The 20,896-nt window shown below is 41.5% G+C and overlaps 1 protein-coding gene across 1 annotated transcript in view; it reads left to right on the forward strand.

Annotated features, from left to right (window-relative positions):
- Positions 1–6,564: 6,564 nt before the first annotated feature.
- Positions 6,565–20,896, forward strand: part of LOC133424832 (vang-like protein 1) — a 74,114-nt gene continuing 59,782 nt past the window's right edge. The window contains 4 exon segments of the mRNA XM_061715364.1: positions 6,565–6,778; positions 18,132–18,189; positions 19,845–19,933; positions 19,936–19,970. Of these exon segments, the coding sequence (XP_061571348.1) occupies positions 6,565–6,778; positions 18,132–18,189; positions 19,845–19,933; positions 19,936–19,970 (396 nt within the window).

The following is a 20,896-nucleotide window of genomic DNA, read 5'->3' on the forward strand; positions in this document are numbered from 1 at the left end:
TAACTGCTTTCAGAAACATTGTGTGGCAGAATTATCAAACAGATCCAGGGCAGCAAAAAGAGGCGTATGAAATCGGTTTTATTTATTCAATTTTCTGTGTTTTTTGGTTTTTAATTTTTGACAATTTGGTTATTAGCATTTTATGCAAATGTAAGCCCAAGACAGTATATAAAGTAATGAAATATAGACAATTTATGCAATTATAACTGAAAACTTAAATGTTTTCATACCTTTAAACATATTTAAAGGCAAAAACATCGTGTCCAACAAAACATCCTTTTTGGGCATAAACTCAAAAATACCAAAAGTTGTAATGTAATGATGGAAAAAAAAAAATCTTTAGATATACGAATCGATTTTTAGGAATTAATATGAGAATCGATTTAGAATCGGAAAATCAATTTTCTCAACACTGTCCTAGTCAGATGTGAGGCCATGTTCTCAACGCTTCACATCTTGAATGTGTTTTGCTGCGTTTCCCCTGCAGGTTGATGTTTTTCTCCCCGGGCCCCCGCAGGGTCGCGTTCCAGGCCGAGCGCCGGCGGCTCCCCACCTCTGTCAGCCCCCTGAGCCGGCCCATCGATCGCATCTCGCCCGCCTTGGGCCGCGTCTGCCAGCGCTGGAGCTCAGCAGCTCGGTGTTGCCCGGAGCCCGGCCGCCCCGGCAGGACCTCATCGCCATGGATACGGAGTCCACCTACTCGGGCTATTCCTACTACTCTGGGCGCTCTCGGGGATCGCACAGGCACGGGTGAGAGCCTGCTCATTCATTCTTTTGTGTCTCCATGTTTCCGGCCTCACATGGAGGACTGGGCGCTGTTCAAAACTGTTTTATTTTATTCCCTTCAAGTCGCTAAATAACTATAGTTAGAGAAACAACAGGCAGAAAACAGGTGAATCGTTCAGTTGCGGCTACAAGCACCAAAATTGTCACACATACTCCTTAGGGGTTGCTCTTTTGATAAAACCATTGTGCCAAAAAAAAAAACACACACAAAACCTCTAACAATACTAAAGTATACACTGCCATCCATTTTACCAGTGTCAAACATAACAAAAAAAACTCAAATTTTGCAGAATATTAGGATTCTGGGACTGATATATGTTACAAGGAAATCAAAGTGTAAGTCCATGGGTCCAACCCGAAAAAACCCGAAACACACCCGAAAATAAACCAGAAAAAACCCGAAACACACCCGAAAATAAACCCGAAAAAAACCCGAAACACACCCGAAAATAAACCAGAAAAAACCTGAAACACACCCGAAAATAAACCCGAAAAAACCCGAAAATAAACCAGAAAAAACCCGAAACACACCCGAAAATAAACCCGAAAAAAACCCGAAACACACCCGAAAATAAACCAGAAAAAACCCGAAACACACCCGAAAATAAACCCGAAAAAAACCCGAAACACACCCGAAAATAAACCAGAAAAAACCCGAAACACACCCGAAAATAAACCCGAAAAAACCCGAAAATAAACCAGAAAAAACCCAAAACACACCCGAAAATAAACCTGAAAAAACCCAAAAATAAACCCGAAAAAACCCAAAACACACCCGAAAATAAACCCGAAAAAACTCAAAAAAAAACCCAACCAATTTTTTTTTGGCACAATGGTTTTATCAAAAGAGCAACCCCTAAGGAGAATGTGTGACAATTTTGCTGCTTGTAGCCGCAACTGAACGATTATTCCTGTTATTTCTCTAACTACTAGTAAGATTGCTCTCCTGTTGTTGCTTTTTACCTGAGCAGCTACATGATCAATCTCTGTTGTAGGTGAGACTAAGGGTTTAGGTATGATAGCCGTCTCCAAGGGGGTGTTGACCAAACACAAGGGAGGCAGAACTTTCTTTTTCACCAGTTTATTAGGCTGAAGGAGTGTGTGGTCTACAGCAGTGGTCCCCAACCTTTTCTGTACCGCGGACCGGTTTAATGTCTGACAAAATTTTTACGGCCCAATCTAAAGGTGTAGCTGATAAAACTAAATAAAATGACCGGCATTAAAAACTGTGGTATTTTCGCTATAGTAGTAGTAATAATAATAATAATGATAATAATAATAATAATAATAATAAAAACATAATTTTTGAAGAAATAAAATGAAATAATGGAAATTGTAAATTACCTATAATATCAGTGTTTCTATAAATGTGTTTTCTCATTAACGTTATTTAAAGCCAGGCTTTTATTTTATTGTTATATATTAAGTAGACCGATATTTAGTGCTTTTATTTTGAAGGCGTCTCACCGAGACCTCGTAAACATCCGGCGCTTCGGACTTTAACGGTAAAAGTTTAACGGCAGTAGAAAGTTTGTCTGCAAGACTAAACTAGTGTCTTGAATGCTAAAGTGGAGCCTAACTGACACAAAAAGAACCTGCTGATGAGGATTTGTGCAAATTTTATACCGTATTTATGTCCAGCTTGAGTTTGGTCGCTCATGTATTGTGGTAGCTTTATTGCCAACCGAGCGAGCAGCTGCGTCGGTCTGTATTTAAGTTAAACTTATATGAATGTAGAACAGGGGTCAGCAACCCGCGGCTCTAGAGCCGCCCTAGTGGCTCCTGGAGCTTTTTCAAAAATGTTTGACCTTTTTTTTTTTTCCTTTTTTTCTTCATTTTTTCTTTTTTTTCTTTCTTTTTTTTCCTTTTTTCTTCTTTTTTTCCTTTATTTCTCTTTTTTTCTTTCTTCTTTTCTTTCTTCTTTTTAATCTCGACATTTCGACTTTTTAACTTTTTTCTCGAAATTTTACTTTTTTCTCGAGATTTCGACTTTTTTCTCGACATTCCAGCTTTTTTCTCAACATTTTGACTTTTTTCTTGACATTCCAGCTTTTTTCTCAACATTTTGACTTTTTTCTTGACATTTCGACTTTTTTCCCAAAATTTTGACTTTTTTCTCAACATTTCGACTTTTTTCTTGACATTTCGACTTTTTTCCCAAAATTTTGACTTTTTTCTTGACATTTCGACTTTTTTCTCAAGATTGTACTTCAAAATTAATCTTGACATTTCGCCTTTTTTCTCGACATTTCGACTTTTTTCTCGAAGTGCATAATGAAAAAAAAAATCTTCCCCAAGTTCTAACTAATACAGAAAAATTTAGCATGTGTTGTCTTCATTCTAAGGCTGATACAAGACTTTTCATTTTTCATTCATTGCGGCTCCAGACATATTAGTTTTTTGTGTTTTTGGTCCAATATGGCTCTTTCAACATTTTGGGTTGCCGACCCCTGATGTAGAAAGACTAACTATTTTATTTTATTTTATTCCTTTATAGCTCTTACGGTGTGTTTGCAGTGTATTTACATCCAAGGAATAAAAACATTGTGAACCATCAGTTTGAGAGTCATCCATCATCAGTCGGGGATTCTACAGAAATTATTTTTTAATAATTTTTTTTTTTTTTTGACCCACGGCCCGGTACCGGGCCGTGGCCCGGGGGTTGGGGACCACTGGTCTACAGAACAAAATAACAGATCCATAGAGAACAGTTAGGCTATCTGTAATACACATCTATACTAAATAATACTCTTAAAATAACACCAAAGTATCATAACTCTGTCCTGCTTTCATAATAACCTTACAAAAAGTATAACAAATAACAAATTTAGGCAAATGAATAAAATAAATACCACAATACCACAAAACATGTTTAAACCTTCTTGGTAATATAACTATAACTAAATAAACAGGTTTGTGTAACATTTATCCAAAGTAAATTCAACAATCTGCCTCCAAATGATCGCCCAATGTGGCAACACTTTAAACAGGAATACAGGTAAAACATGTACTTACTTTTAGAAATACATGATGCTCATGCATGATCTCATGTCCACTCTCACCTCAGAGTCTCTGAAACATCTGTGTTTCTTGATCAATCATTCCCTCATGCAGCAAAATTACTGTAAATCATTGCATGTACTAATCTAGCAAATCTAAAACATCACTCATGCTTCAGCACAGAAGAACTCTTGCTTGGCTCATGAACTGGTGTTTAATCTTTTTAAACACCAGTTCTAAAATAGAACAGGTGTAAAAGTGTGCAGCGTGAACGTGTCAAAGGCGTCAAAGGGAGGTGTTGTTTAAAGACATGAGACTTCGGGAGGTTGTTGAAGGCTTGGTTGTTTGCTTATCCTGGGACGACAGACGAGGACGGTCTGGACTGAGACGGCGTTGTGTGAAGGGCTGGCGGTGCCACCCATTATTCTGATTCCTGATGGTTTACAACTGAATATGTTCACATTCTTAGTATACAGTAGGGATGGGCGGTATGGACTAAAAAAATGTATCACGATAATTTCTGGCATTTATCCCGGCAAACGATAAAAATGACGATAAAAAAATACCAATTCAACTCCACCTTTGTAAAAAAATGTATCACGATAATTTCTGGCATTTATCCCGGCAAACGATAAAAATGACGATAAAAAAATACCAATTCAACTCCACCTTTGTAACTATAAATCTATCTCGCTCTCAGATCTGCCATGTTTGTTACACAAAAACGTATCAACGGGAATTTATCAATTTTTCTTTCTTTCTTTCTTTCTTTCTTTCTTTCTTTCTTTCTTTCTTTCTTTCTTTCTTTCTTTCTTTCTTTCAGGCTCATTTCCTTCCTTCCTTCCTTTTTCCCTTCCTTCCTTCTTTCCTCCTGCTATCTCCTTCCTTCTTCCCTTCCTCTTTTCTCCCTTCCTTCTCCCCTTTCCTTCCTTTCTTCCTTCCTTCCTTCCTTCCTTCCTTCCTTCCTTCCTTCCTTCCTTCCTTCCTTCCTTCCTTCCTTCCTCCCTTCCTTCCTTCCTTCCTTCCTTCCTTCCTTCCTTCCTTCCTTCCTTCCTTCCTTCCTTTTTCCCTTCCTTCCTTCTTTCCTCCTGCTCTATCCTTCCATATTCCCTTCCTCTTTTCTCCCTTCCTTCCTTCTTTCCTTGTTTTCGCCCTTCCTTCCTTCCTTCCTTCCTTCCTTCCTTCCTTCCTTCCTTCCTTCCTTCCTTCCTTCCTTCCTTCCTTCCTTCCTTCCTTCCTTCTTCCCTTCCACTTTTCTACCTTCCTTCCTTCCTTCCTTCCTTCCTTCCTTCCTTCCTTCCTTCCTTCCTTCCTTCCTTCCTTCCTTCCTTCCTTCCTTCCTTCCTTCCTTCCTTCCTTCCTTCCTTATTTCCTTCTTTCCTTCCTTCCTTCCTTCCTTCCTAAACGGGAATTTATCGTTTTTTACCGTGAGATGACAAATTCTTATCGTGAGGAATTTTTTTGACGGTTTATCGTGAACGGTAAAATATCACCCATTCCTAGTATACAGTTAGCTCACATTTGTAGGTTCTTATGATACATAAGAGGAAAACATTTCTAAAATTGCTGTGAATTGGACGTAGAAGCCCGTTGGGTAGTTATTTTAACAACACATTAATGAAAAATATGAGGATTCAAGGCTGTTGTCCAGAAAGCTCCTGTTTAATCTGTGTTTGGGTTGAACTATAATAACAGTCAATCATCAGCCTCGGTCCCCGTTTCCATGGAGACACATCGGCTCAAAGTGGATGTGTGCAAGCTTTAACCTTCAACTTATTTATCTATGATGAAAATAAAAATACCTTTCACTTCAAGGTGCAACGATGTCAGAAGTGCCGGGAGGATATTTAAATTGAAGCCCCCCCCCCCCCCCCCCCCCAAAAAAAAACCTTTTTGGTTGCCATAGTGAAGGCAAAAACCTTTTATGCAGCCTGTCAGTGGAGAGCTGCAGCGTCTTTATGACACCTGTTCTACTAATCCTGCTGAAATATTCATGCTGTAATCTCTTATAGAGGGAATGCCCATGACGTCACAGATGCGACTGAGTGGCAGAAAGACTGAGTGGCAGCGTAAACCTTCAGTTTGAGCAACTGGAAAACATCTAAAATGGGAAAGAGCTGTTGTGCGATCGACTGTACTCATAGATTTAGCAAGAAATCAGAGTTATTGTTTTACAGACTGCCAAAAAATAAGCTTAAGAGAGACAAATGGATCGCTGCAATTCGCAGAAACAACTGGATTCCAGGCACCGAAACGTGGATTTGTGGTTCCCATTTTGTATCAGGTAATGTTGGATTTTTGGGTAGCTAACGTTAAACGGTCAAATCATAAAGTTCGGTGTCCTCATCAATTTAATTTCTCCAACAAATCCTGCCTTGAAGTCGGACCAAGCATCAAGACTTTTGTATGCCTTCAAGCTTTGCTTTGTGTATTTCCCCGGCGTAGAAATTAAGTACATATAAATATTAGGAAACTGGATTCGTGGCCAAATATTAATGTCCATGGACCACTGGTTCTTGGTAACTGTACCAAATATTAATGTCCATGGACCACTGGTTCTTGGTAACTGTACCAAATATTAATGTCCATGGACCACTGGTTCTTGGGGTAACTGTACGGGTCACTGTCAAGTCCAACTGCCTTTAATTTAAGCCCATAATCGGCTGTTATCCCGTCTTCTCCACAGTTTTCCCTTCTAGTTGCAGCCATTTTTGCCAGTTGGATTTTTTGCAACTCAGCTCGAGTAAGGGGTCGTGGTCCAGTGGGGAAGTGACATCAATGCAGACCCTCTATTTGGAGAAATATGACGACAGGATCACTGGAGTTTTACCCTCAGCTTCCTCTTTCCATGTTCACACGCTGTCCCCCACCGGCATGTCTCCGTCCTCCCGTCATGGCCGGCATGTGTGGAGCCCACGGCTCCGGCAGCCACATCAGCCTGTCATCGGACCGATGCTGCGGGTGACGGCCTCAGGAAGGCGGCGGGAGACAGGTGCCAAGAGCCCTGGCGGCTGAAGAGCCCTGGCGGCTGAAGGCTCAGCGGATGTGTTGAGAGTCTGAACGAGCACGAGAGCAGGAGGTCACTGGAGAGGAGGTTCCTGTTCCACAGCAGCCCCTCCCGTGTCACTGGTGGCCTCCGCCGGCCTCCTCCTCACATATCTCTGTGGGCGTCGTTGGCTGCTCCCACTCCCACCCCCACTGGCACCTGTTGCTGCTTCAGGAACCTCCTCTGTCACCGTGTCATACCCTGATCGTGCTGCCCTCCTCTCCTGTTTCCTCTCCTCCTCATCAAACCCATTTTTATTTATTTATTTATTTTTTTTACTTTGTCTGCATATATATTATTGGTTAATACCAAGTTGGTAAATACGACGGAGTATTAGGGCCAAACTAAGACAAAGAAAATTGGAAATTACGAGAATAAAGTCATAATATAATGAGAATAAAGTTGTAAAATTACGAGAATAAAGTCATAATGGTGCGAGAATAAAGTCGTAATACAATAAAGTCGTAATATTACGAGAATAAAGTCGTAATATTACGAGAATAAAGTCGTAATATTACGAGAATAAAGTCGTAATATTACGAGAAAAAAGTCGTAACATTACGAGAATAAAGTGTTAATTTATGAGAACTCTGACAGGAAGAGCTTCTTCTCCCTGTGTGAAAATGAGTAATATTGAGCATCTTGTGAAGTTATATTTATATATTTATAATATATTTAATATTACGACTTTATTCTCGTAATATACGACTTTATTCTCAAAATATTACGACTTTATTCTCGTAATATTACGACTTTATTCTCGTAATTTTACGACTTTATTCTCATATTATTATGACTTTATTTTCGTAATTTCCATTTTTTTTTTTTGTCTTAGTTTGGCCCTAATACTCCGTCGTAGGTAAAAACCTAAGGCATATATGCATTTTTAATATATAATATATATATAATATATATTTTAATATATCATATATATTTATTTTACGGCTGGGACTTTATTGCGTTAATTAAGATTAATTAATTACAGAAAAATAACGCAACAAAAAAAAAGCGCATTTAATCGCAATTTACTTTTGCGCTCCAAACAGTGCAGAACGTTTCTCATCGCACGAGTTCCCGGTATAAGTTACCCGTAATACTGATGCACAGTACTCAACACCAGAAACAACAATGGAAACCGATGGGAAGTCGTTGCTGGGTTCGGTGGGCAGAAATTTTAGTTTCAAAAAACTACCGTGTGGAAACCTGGATAAAAGGGTTGGTTGTTAAGTCACACTAATGTTGATCAAACTGTTATGGCCTACAGTATGTGGCAAAGATATTTTGCTCAGGACAATGACCAAATAGGAGGGGCTGTCATCAGTTGATGGATCATTTTTGTTTCTGTTGTTTTTCAAAACCATTTATGGTAGAAAGGGCATTTATGTTTAACTGTTGGTCTTTTATGCCAAGGATATTTGAACTATTTTGCAATGTTCAGTTTCCACTTTTCTGGAATGTACTTGAAAGTGCTGTTTTTTAATTTTACTAAACAAAAACAAATGTGTTTAAGGCCGCGTTCAGACTGCAGGCAAATATCCGATTTTTAGCCCATCCAGATTGAAACTGGATGACTCTTTTGAAGTCTGAACAGTCCCAAACCGCATGATATCCGATTTTTGCAAACCAGATGGAAACCACCTCCAGGAGGTAGTTTCATATCCGATCCATATCTCATTTGGGCAGATGCGTGTCAGTCTGAACATCCAAACACTCAGATCGGATATGACTGTCCCAGACACTCCAAACCACCCGCCCATTTCCAGTTGTGGAGCTACTTTCACAGAGAGCATGTACAATCTCTGATGTCATGTCAAAAACTATTATTTGTAGTTTGAGTGTTGCAAATTCACATTACAAATCATGTTTTAATAGCAGAAAAAAAGACTGCATTTCCACGTAGGTGCGGGTCGCCGCGTACCCTACGCCGTAGGCTCTGCGTCGGTGTAACGCGGAACCATAAATCAGCCTTCAGTCGCGCTGTGAGCGGAACCTGCAGCCCGTCGTGGAAAATTGCTTCTTTTGATTGCCGTAATTCCAATTACAGAGCGGCGCTTCATATTCATAAGGGACCAATTGAGTAATTTAAACAGATTTATTCACAGTCTGAATACCGTATAGAGGTCCCTGCATGAGCCCATTCTTGAAAGTTACAACTTTAAGATGTTTTTCTGTTGGATTAATTAGTCTGTAAGTAAAGCTAATTAAAGGATTTCACTTGTTGAAATGATTACAGCCGTCCACTTCATCAGTCTCTAACTTGTTTATGATTTTCAGCCGAAGGTTATGCAGAGCAAACGTGGTCACACTTTTGTTTTTGAGCAACTCGTTATCCTCGGGGAAGTTCCAGCGTCCGCGGAGACGTCCGTCCCCTCATCCCTCGGCGTTTCTGTAGCCTGTCACAGAGGCGACAGCGTGTTTGGGAGGAACATATGGACGTCCCTGCCAGGCGCCCTTCCACCCCCCTGCTCCAACCACCATTGTGCCAAAACCACCAGCTGGCCTCTAATTTCATACACAAAAAATTAAATTGCTGCCTTTGAAACTTTGTGTGAAGGTGAACTTTTAATGCCAAGAGCTGCCATGCGACGGTGGCGTCGTCTAAACGGAGAGGCCGGGAATAAACCCCAACCTAAACAATGGCACATCCCATAATAGTTGAGCACCCTGTTGTTTTCTCTCTGCATTCTTTGCTGCAGTATAGGGATGGGCGGTATTTCTTTCTTTCTTTCTTTCTTTCTTTCTTTCTTTCTTTCTTTCTTTCTTTCTTTCTTTCTTTCTTTCTTTCTTTCTTTCTTTCTTTCTTTCTTTCTTTCTTTCTTTCTTTCTTTCTTTCTTTCTTTCTTTCTTTCTTTCTTTCTTTCTTTCTGGCTCATTTCTTTCTTTCTTTCTTTCTTTCTGGCTCATTTCTTTCTTTTTCTTTCTTCTTTCTTTCTTTCTTTCTTTCTTTCTTTCTTTCTGGCTCATTTCTTTCTTTCTTTCTTTCTTTCTTTCTTTCTGGCTCATTTCTTTCTTTCTTTCTTTCTTTCTTTCAGGCTCATTTCTTTCTTTCTTACTTTCTTTCTTTCTGGCTCATTTCTTTCTTTCTTTCTTTCTTTCTTTCTGGCTCATTTCTTTCTTTCTTTCTTTCTTTCTTTCTGGCTCATTTCTTTCTTTCTTTCTTTCTTTCTTTCTGGCTCATTTCTTTCTTTCTTTCTTTCTTTCTTTCTTTCTTTCTTTCTTTCTGGCTCATTTCTTTCTTTCTTTCTTTCTTTCTTTCTGGCTTCTTTCTTTCTTTCTTTCTTTCTTTCAGGCTCATTTCTTTCTTTCTTTCTTTCTTTCTGGCTCATTTCTTTCTTTCTTTCTTTCTTTCTTTCTTTCTGGCTCATTTCTTTCTTTCTTTCTTTCTTTCTTTCTTTCTGGCTCATTTCTTTCTTCTTTCTTTCTTTCTTTCTTTCTTTCTTTCTTTCTTTCTTTCTTTCTTTCTTTCTTTCTTTCTTTCCTTCTTTCAGGCTCAGTTCTTTCTTTCTTTCTTTCTGGCTCATTTCTTTCTTTCTTTCTTTCTTTCTTTCTGGCTCATTTCTTTCTTCTTTCTTTCTTTCTTTCTTTCTTTCTTTCTTTCTTTCTTTCTTTCTTTCAGGCTCATTTCTTTCTTTCTTTCTGGCTCATTTCTTTCTTTCTTTCTTTCTTTCTTTCAGGCTCATTTCTTTCTTTCTTTCTGGCTCATTTCTTTCTTTCTTTCTTTCTTTCTTTCTTTCTGGCTCATTTCTTTCTTTCTTTCTGGCTCATTTCTTTCTTTCTTTCTTTCTTTCTTTCTTTCTGGCTCATTTCTTTCTTTCTTTCTTTCTTTCTTTCTTTCTTTCTTTCTTTCTTTCTTTCTTTCTTTCTTTCTGGCTCATTTCTTTCTTTCTTTCTTTCTTTCTTTCTTTCTTTCTTTCTTTCTTTCTTTCTTTCTTTCTTTCTTTCTTTCTTTCTTTCTTTCTTTCTTTCTTTCTTTCTTTCTTTCTTTCTTTCTTTCTTTCTGGCTCATTTCTTTCTTCTTTCTTTCTGGCTCATTTCATTCTTTCTTTCTTTCTGGCTCATTTCTTTCTTTCTTTCTTTCTTTCTGGCTCATTTCTTTCTTTCTTTCTTTCTTTCTTTCTTTCTTTCTTTCTTTCTTTCTTTCTTTCTGGCTCATTTCTTTCTTTCTGGCTCATTTCTTTCTTTCTTTCTTTCTTTCTTTCTTTCTTTCTTTCTTTCTCATTTCCTCAATTTATCGTTTTTACCGTGAGATGACAAATTCTTACCGTGGGGAATTTTTTTGACGGTTTATCGTGAACGGTAAAATATCACCCATTCCTACTGCAGTACCTAAACACTCATTTGGAAAATACATCTATTGCTGAGCAAATTATTAAAAAAAGAGCAGGCTTTCAGCTGCGCTGCCGTTCCTCGCTCCAGGGGGTTCCATCCGTCTCTGGAAACATGACCAGCTGGTCTGGAGCCAGTTTAAGTCTTCAAAATTTCCCCCAAATCTGGTTCCCACTTCAGTTTTGACTGTATGAATGATTTTTAACTTGAAGACATTAGCAGCTGCTCGAGTGGAAAATTGCTTCTTTTGATTGCCGTAATTCCAATTACAGAGCGGCGCTTCATATTCATAAGGGACCAATTGAGTAATTTAAACAGATTTATTCACAGTCTGAATACCGTATAGAGGTCCCTGCATGAGCCCATTCTTGAAAGTTACAACTTTAAGATGTTTTTCTGTTGGATTAATTAGTCTGTAAGTAAAGCTAATTAAAGGATTTCACTTGTTGAAATGATTACAGCCGTCCACTTCATCAGTCTCTAACTTGTTTATGATTTTCAGATGACTTTTCCCAGTGGGTGCTTGTTATATTTTATCTGGCAAGGGCCCAACTAGCTACCAGGGATTTTACCAGATTGGCACGCTGACAAAAAGCTTTATGGCCCAGCCGGACAGCCACAGAGAGGATACTTCGGTCCATGGCTGGTTTTCCATGACAGCCTGGATAACAAAGCATGGACGCGTAGCAGCCCACGTCAGCAGTCTCCGCTTAAGATGTGGCCAGGACTTCATCATTCAGCTTACTTGACAATCTACCAGACACAGACCGAATCATAAATTGGCTTTGACCTGCACATAAGGCAAGGCAAGTTTATTTGTGTAGCACAATTCAACACAAGGTAATTCAAAGTGCTTTACATCAACATTAAAAGCGGCAAGACCCAATTAAACAGTAAATAACAAATAAAATGAAATAAAATGATAAGAAAAGAGGTAAAATAATAAAAAGCACAAGTTGTTAAAAAGTAAGGGCAGTAGAAAGTACAGCAGGTACATCTCATTCTTACAATGGCAAGAATTACGTTTCTATACAGTCAAAACGTACAAAGACCGGGTCAAATACAGTATTACAAAAGTAATCTGTGCCGATTCGTGTGGTGAATTAAACCAATTTGACAATTCTATGTCACAATGCCTGCATTCAGGGCTTATCCATCATATGCATTTAATTTAAGAGTACGCTTAAATAGCAAATAAAATGAAATAAAATGATAAGAAAAGACGTAAAATAATAAAAAGCACAAGTTGTTAAAAAAAATAAGGGCAGTAGAGTACAGCAGGTAAGTATTTTTCATTTAAGAGTACGCTTCAGTAAACAGTAATGTTTTTAGGCCTGATTTAAAGGAGCTGACAGATTGAGCAGATCTCAGGTCTACATAATGCCGTAACCCAAGTTGATAAAAGCTACAACCAAAGCTGGTGACTGGAGTGCTGTTCCTGGGCCACAGGTGCCAACAGTTAGCTCGCATTAGACCCAAACCTGCCTGCAAGTCGGACATACTTTGGTCACACTCAACCTCAGCAGAGCTGAAGGGACTCGGAAAGCCCCTCCTCCCCCTTTCCAATCGTCAACGTTCCCAAAAAAATGTCAGGGATCCACGCTGGAAGTCAGATGCCATTAATCCCATCGTAGCGCAGAGTACCAGCCAGCATGCTGCATGCTAATGAGTCAGGGAGAGGATGTGGGAAGAGGGAGGGGTGTGTGTACGGGCTGGGAGGGAGGTTTCCACCCAGCATGATCACCCAAGAAGCCTGCTATGTGTGGGGGGGATACCGGTAGACAGAAGCCGACCTGTTACCGGCTGCAGGTCTGCTCACCTCTGCATTTCATGTCACAGGCGCTTTCAGAGCGCTTCTTGTTCAGCTTGAGAACCGCCTCACTCCAACCGTGCAGTGTTTCCTCACGTTGATTGTCCCAGCAGGAGTCCAGGAACAGGGGAAGCTCAGGGCTGAGGACCTATTTACACACTAATAGAAACAAAAACTGTGTAAAACACTAACTTTGGTCAGGCCTTCCCACTGATCCTAGAACCAAAACACAGACTTAAGTCGGGGCTTCCCACTGGTCCTATAACCAAAACACAGACTTAATTCGGGGCTTCCCACTGGTCCTAGAACCTAAACACCAACTTTAGTTAGGCCTTCCCACTGGTCCTACACCAAAACACCAACTTTAGTTAGGTCTTCCCACTGGTCCTACAACCAAAACACCAACTTTAGTTAGGCCGTCCCACTGGTCCTACAACCAAAACACCAACTTTAGTTAGGCCGTCCCACTGGTCCTACAACCAAAACACCAACTTTAGTTAGGTCTTCCCACTGGTCCTACAACCAAAACACCAACTTTAGTTAGGTCTTCCCACTGGTCCTACAACCAAAACACCAACTTTAGTTAGGCCGTCCCACTGGTCCTACAACCAAAACACCAACTTTAGTTAGGCCGTCCCACTGGTCCCAGAACCAAAACACTGACTTAAGCCGGGGCTTCCTACTGGTCCTAGAACCGAAACACCGACTTAAGTCGGGCCTTCCCACTGGTCCTACAACCAAAACACCGGCTTAAGTCGGGCCTTCCCACTGGTCCTACAACCAAAACACAGACTTTAGTTAGGCCTTCCCACTGGTCCTACAACCAAAACACAGACTTATGTCTGGGCTTCCCACTGGTCCTACAACCAAAACACCGGCTTAAGTCGGGCCTTCCCATTGGTCCTACAACCAAAACACTGACTTAAGTCGGGGCTTCCCACTGGTCCTACAACCAATACACCAACTTTAGTTAGGCCGTCCCACTGGTCCTACAACCAAAACACCAACTTTAGTTAGGCCGTCCCACTGGTCCCAGAACCAAAACACTGACTTAAGCCGGGGCTTCCTACTGGTCCTAGAACCGAAACACCGACTTAAGTCGGGCCTTCCCACTGGTCCTACAACCAAAACACCGGCTTAAGTCGGGCCTTCCCACTGGTCCTACAACCAAAACACAGACTTATGTCTGGGCTTCCCACTGGTCCTATAACCAAAACACTGACTTAAGTCAGGGCTTCCCACTGGTCCTACAACCAAAACACCGGCTTAAGTCGGGCCTTCCCATTGGTCCTACAACCAAAACACTGACTTAAGTCGGGGCTTCCCACTGGTCCTAGAACCAATACACCAACTTTAGTTAGGCCTTCCCACTGGTCCTACAACCAAAACACTGACTTAAGTCGGGGCTTCCCACTGGTCCTATAACCAAAACACAGACTTAATTCGGGGCTTCCCACTGGTCCTAGAACCTAAACACCAACTTTAGTTAGGCCTTCCCACTGGTCCTACAACCAAAACACCAACTTTAGTTAGGTCTTCCCACTGGTCCTACAACCAAAACACCAACTTTAGTTAGGCCGTCCCACTGGTCCTACAACCAAAACACCAACTTTAGTTAGGCCGTCCCACTGGTCCTACAACCAAAACACCAACTTTAGTTAGGTCTTCCCACTGGTCCTACAACCAAAACACCAACTTTAGTTAGGTCTTCCCACTGGTCCTACAACCAAAACACCAACTTTAGTTAGGTCTTCCCACTGGTCCTACAACCAAAACACCAACTTTAGTTAGGCCGTCCCACTGGTCCTACAACCAAAACACCAACTTTAGTTAGGCCGTCCCACTGGTCCCAGAACCAAAACACTGACTTAAGCCGGGGCTTCCTACTGGTCCTAGAACCGAAACACCGACTTAAGTCGGGCCTTCCCACTGGTCCTACAACCAAAACACCGGCTTAAGTCGGGCCTTCCCACTGGTCCTACAACCAAAACACAGACTTTAGTTAGGCCTTCCCACTGGTCCTACAACCAAAACACAGACTTATGTCTGGGCTTCCCACTGGTCCTACAACCAAAACACCGGCTTAAGTCGGGCCTTCCCATTGGTCCTACAACCAAAACACTGACTTAAGTCGGGGCTTCCCACTGGTCCTACAACCAATACACCAACTTTAGTTAGGCCGTCCCACTGGTCCTACAACCAAAACACCAACTTTAGTTAGGCCGTCCCACTGGTCCCAGAACCAAAACACTGACTTAAGCCGGGGCTTCCTACTGGTCCTAGAACCGAAACACCGACTTAAGTCGGGCCTTCCCACTGGTCCTACAACCAAAACACCGGCTTAAGTCGGGCCTTCCCACTGGTCCTACAACCAAAACACAGACTTATGTCTGGGCTTCCCACTGGTCCTATAACCAAAACACTGACTTAAGTCAGGGCTTCCCACTGGTCCTACAACCAAAACACCGGCTTAAGTCGGGCCTTCCCATTGGTCCTACAACCAAAACACTGACTTAAGTCGGGGCTTCCCACTGGTCCTAGAACCAATACACCAACTTTAGTTAGGCCTTCCCACTGGTCCTACAACCAAAACACTGACTTAAGTCGGGGCTTCCCACTGGTCCTACAACCAAATCACTGACTTTAGTCAGGCCGTCCCACTGGTCCTACAACCAAAACACCGACTTAAGTCAGGTCTTCCCACTGGTCCTACAACCAAAACACTGACTTAAGCCGGGGCTTCCCACTGGTCCTACAACCAATACACCAACTTTAGTTAGGCCTTCCCACTGGTCCTACAACCAAAACACTGACTTAAGCCGGGGCTTTCCACTGGTCCTAGAACCAAAACACTGACTTAAGCCGGGGCTTTCCACTGGTCCTACAACCAAAACACAGACTTTAGTTAGGCCTTCCCACTGGTCCTACAACCAAAACACCAACTTTAGTTAGGCCTTCCCACTGGTCCTAGAACCGAAACACTAACTTTGGTCAGGCCGTCCCACTGGTCCTACAACCAAAATACTGACTTAAGTCGGGGCTTCCCACTGGTCCTACAACCAAAACACCGACTTAAGTCGGGGCTTCCCACTGGTCCTACAACCAAATCACTGACTTTAGTCAGGCCGTCCCACTGGTCCTACAACCAAAACACCGACTTAAGTCAGGTCTTCCCACTGGTCCTAGAACCAGGCGCTGGTAAAATCTGAGTTTTCATAACTTAAAAAGTAGATTTTTCAGACCTATTCATCCATCATGTACCGCCCTCCTGGCGTAGCGGTCAAGCTAACCAAAAACGGCCTGGAGGAAATGACCCCCGCTCAACCTGAAACCACAGATGACATTTCAGTCTCTTTGACGAGCAAATAAACAACTAACCATTACTGACATGTTAAAGAATTGCTGTGTATTTGCTGAGAAATGCATCACCACTTCTGGATGCTCTTCTGGCATCCCCACTCGTGTCTCCTGAATGCTGCCTGGATTTACAGTAACGTGCAACAGCCTTTGGTAGGTGTAAAGAAAAGACAATAAAAGTCTAAATCAGAGGACGTCTGATAATATCTGTTTTGCTCCCTGTCAACACTACATTCTCTCCAGCCGCTGCCTTTGCATGACTTTTTCCTCACAACTGCTTATTATTTTGAGGATGACTTTGAAGCAGCATGGCTGCTTTGTGAGCGCTGCTGCTTCTCCTACTCCTCCCCGGTTGATAAACGTAACCGGTACCAGCGTCTGACTGGATCCAGCCAGAATAACCGCCGCTACACTCATCATGACAGTTAAAGACGGTGGTCAGTGCCCACACCATGGGTGGGGTTGGTGAAAGGATCTTTCTGTGTGGAGTTTGCATGTTCTCCCCGTGTTCCCTTGGGTAGCTAATGTGAGCTACCCTCACAAAAACATGCAACAGTCCTGGGCGACACATGCCCCGTCTGGCCAACCGGGTCGCTAGATGAGGTGGGGAGGATCAGGCCGGAATAACGTGATCCTTCCACGCGCTACGTCCGGCCAGAGAAGCCCCACCCTGTCTGGTGAAAAGAAGCGGCCTGTTCACTCCTCAGGTTAAGGAGGAGACCTGAGCTCAGTGTAGGGGCCTACCGGGGTTGGTAGAGGGAGCAATGCCCAGGACTGTTACTTATGGCGTTTTTCCACTAGTACCTACTCAGCCCTACTCGACTCGCCTTGTCCTCGTTTCTTTTCAATACCCAGATCAGAAGTAGGAGATTGGAGCGAAGCTGCTGTGACGTATTTGATTGTGTGATCTAAACGAAGAAGACAACAACACTAAAGATGTAGAACCTGGAGGAGATGATAGATGTGCTGCTGGGTCTGTGGCTTGTGTTCAATATCAAGTTAAAAAATGAGAGAAGCTTCAAGCAGGGACACTCTTTAATTTTCTTTAGTTTGTCTCAGCGCTGCTGAAACGTCCGTTGGTAGCTGAGCAGCTATGAAGTGACAGAGCTCTTGGTAGATCTGGTTGTTCCTTATCGCCGTCTACATGTAGATCCCTTTTTAATTCTCTCCTCAGCCACCAGGTTTATGAACATCTGCATCTCAGAGTTGATCACCAAACAGACTTTTGCTGCCATTGCTGGTCGAATAAAATGAACAAGAAGCCGCGAGTCGCTCTTTCTCTGATTTCCACATCCTGACTCAGACGTCTGACTCCAACCCCCCGACCAATCGGTGGCCTGTAGTGTGATGATGTCAGATACAGCCGACTCAGCCGCTTAGAACCTCGGCAGAGTAGAAACAGAAAAGTATCTACTCGGCACGTTAGACCCTTAGAGGAAAAGCGCAAAACCGAGTCGAGCCGGGCTGAGTAGGTACTAGTGGAAAAGCGCCATTAGGTAGGAGCACTGGGTGATAAAAAATGGGGAAAAAAATCGGGATAAAAACATTTTTTTTAAAAAGACGGTGGTCACCTGGCTTCCACCAAGCCCTCGTCTCCTGATCGTCTGAGATGAGAACACGCCGGTCAGGCCACCGCTGAAGGAGGCTGCTGCCGCTGCATTTTTATTTTACTCTGTGCCCAAACAATAGTCACTGTTTTGGATTTTTCTGAAGGAAATCAAGTCCGTGTTTGAAAGGAAGTCCAAGAATAGAGGTGGAAGGCAGGCTGGTTAACACCCTGTAATCAGCTGTGTGATGTTTCCACAGCTGTCAATCACACGGCTTCCTCCCCGCCCCCTGCAGGCAGGATGTCCTCTGTGTTATGGTTAGAAAGTTCAGCTCTGCTCAAGACTTCTCCACACTCTTGTTCTTTTGCCATTTAGAATCCAAGGTAAAGCTTGATATTTATCTTGTTTAGCTGTGACAGGATTTAATTTCACTCACTGTCAGGCTGCAGATTAAAGCTGATCTAATTAAGGTTTTAATGCCAGCATCAGATCAAATTAACAGGGAGAATTTAACAGATGGTTGGGTTGACAAAACCACAAACAACAGACATCCCACTCTTACAAGTCACTCCACTGTTCTTTTCTGCTCGTTGTTGTGCTTCAGGATTTCACACGATTGATGCTAATATTCCTCTGAGGCTTGCACGTTCCAATACCCGACCTTTAATAAACATGTAATACGGCATAATATGGATATACGCTTGGTCCTAAATTGGTTCTTTTTGCTTCCAGCGTTACAGAGGAAGCACTGCATTAAAGCCGTTTCTGTATTTAAGGCAGAAAAGAGAGTAAAGTCCTACGGAAGAGTATTAGGGCCATGCAGAGAAAAAATATTTGTGAAGGGGAAGATTTTTTTTTTTATTGTGCACTTTGAGAAAAAAGTCGAAATGTCGAGAAAAAGTTGAAATGTCGAGATTAATGTTGAAATAACGTCGGAATTCGCCTTTTTTCGCAACATTTCAACTTTATTCATGAAATTTTGACTTTTTTTCTCAACATTTCGACTTTTTTTCTCGACATTTCGACTTTTTTCTCCAAGTGCATAATGGAAAATAAATTTTCCTCCTCTAAAGTATATTTTTATTTTTCTCCTGCCTGGCCCTAATACGCCTCCGTAGATATTGATATTAAAGCCGTTTCTGTATTTAGGCAGAAAAGAGAGTAAAGTCCTACGGAAGAGTATTAGGGCCATGCAGAAGAAAAAATATTTGAGAGGGGAAGATTTTTTTTAATATGCACTTTGTGTCCGAAATGTCGAGAAAAAAGTCGAAATGTCGAGATTTATGTTGAAATAAAGTTGAAATTTCGCCTTTTTTTCTCAACATTTCAACTTTATTCAAGAAATTTTGTCTTTTTTCTCTCAACATTTTGACTTTTTTCTCGACATTTTGACTTTTTTCTCGACATTTCGACTTTTTTCTCCAAGTGCATATGGAAAATAATTCTTCCTCTTCTAAAATATTATTTTTATTTTCTCCTGCCTGGCCCTAATACTCTTCCGTAGATATTGATATTAAAGCCGTTTCTGTATTTAAGCAGAAAAGAGAGTAAAGTCCTGGCGTGAGCTTCAGTGTGTTTGTTTATGACATCTTATCCAGTGTAAATGGAGATCTCTGCTTTGATGCAGCTGCTTTCATATGAATCCCGCTTGAGGTGTTTTGCCGTGGAGACCTCAAAACAGTCTCTTTGTGCGACTGCTTTATCTGCATTCTTGATCTGTGCGTCCTGGTGAAACTATAACCAACTGTGTCACGCCTGAGGCCGGAGGGGGGGAGAAGACAGACGAGGGATTAACGGAGGAGTGGAGCTTTTCTGATATAATGGAACTGCAGAGCGGCGTCCGGCCATGTGGCGATGAGGATATTGGGCCGGGGATGGGGTCACCTGCCTCTCATGCTCTGCTCAGAGTTAGGTGGGGGGGGGGTCTTTTAAACATCTAATATTCACAATGTCTGTGCTTTGTGTCTCCCAGGGAGCGAAGCCGGGACCGCCACAAGCCGCACAGCAAAGACAGCCGCTCTGAAAAGTCTGTAACGATCAACACGCCGCCGGCGGAGCCGCTGCTGGGGACTCGGCCGTCCGGGGGGAGCAGGTTCAGGTGAGTCCTCCAAACCAGTGCTGCTAAAGGCAAGGCAAGTTTATTTGTATAGCACAATTCACACAAGGTAATTCAAAGTGCATTACGTCAACATTAAAAGTGGGAAGACACAATTAAACAGTAAATAACAAATAAAATGAAATAAAATTATAAGGAAAGAGGTTAGAATAAAAAAAAAAAGCACAAGTTGTTAAAAAGTAAGGCGCAGTACAATTAGATTAGATTAGATTAGATTATCCTTTATTTCTCGCCTCAAAGGGGAAACTCACTTTGTTGCAGCAGCAGCACACTCAACACACACATGCAGGGGAGGGGTAAAAAAGTAAAAAATATATATATATTATGTATATAGTACCGCAGGTACACATCTCATTCTTAAAATGGCAAGAATTATGTTTCTATACGGTCAAACGTACAAATACCGTGTCAAATACAGTTTTACAAAAGTAATCTGTAACAATTCATACGGTGAATTAAACCGATTTGACAATTCTATGTCACAATGCCTGTTTCCAGGTCTTTTTTCACACAACTGACGAGAATTACGTTTCCATACGGTCAAAACGTACAAAGACCGGGTCAAATATAGTATTACAAAAGTAATCTGTGCCGATTTGTGAGGTGAAATCATACCAATTTGACAATTCTACGTAGGGCTGTTCGATTAATCGATTTTAAATCGTAATCGCGATTATGTAATTAGAACGATGTTAAAACGTGAAATCGTAAAATCGATTTTTCACTTTTTTTTTACCCAGTTTAGTTTAATTAGAAAATGTCTTGTTTATTTAATTGGAAATATAACTTACTGTATGTTTGCAAGTGCTGATTTGCTGATTTTCTTTTCCAGAGATAAAACTTTATATTCTATTATATTTTTTAAAACTTTTTTTCAACTTATTTTACAGAGTTTTGCACTTATTCAT

Source organism: Cololabis saira, chromosome 24 (assembly GCF_033807715.1).
Source record: "Cololabis saira isolate AMF1-May2022 chromosome 24, fColSai1.1, whole genome shotgun sequence".
In the NCBI taxonomy this organism is placed as follows: domain Eukaryota; kingdom Metazoa; phylum Chordata; class Actinopteri; order Beloniformes; family Belonidae; genus Cololabis; species Cololabis saira.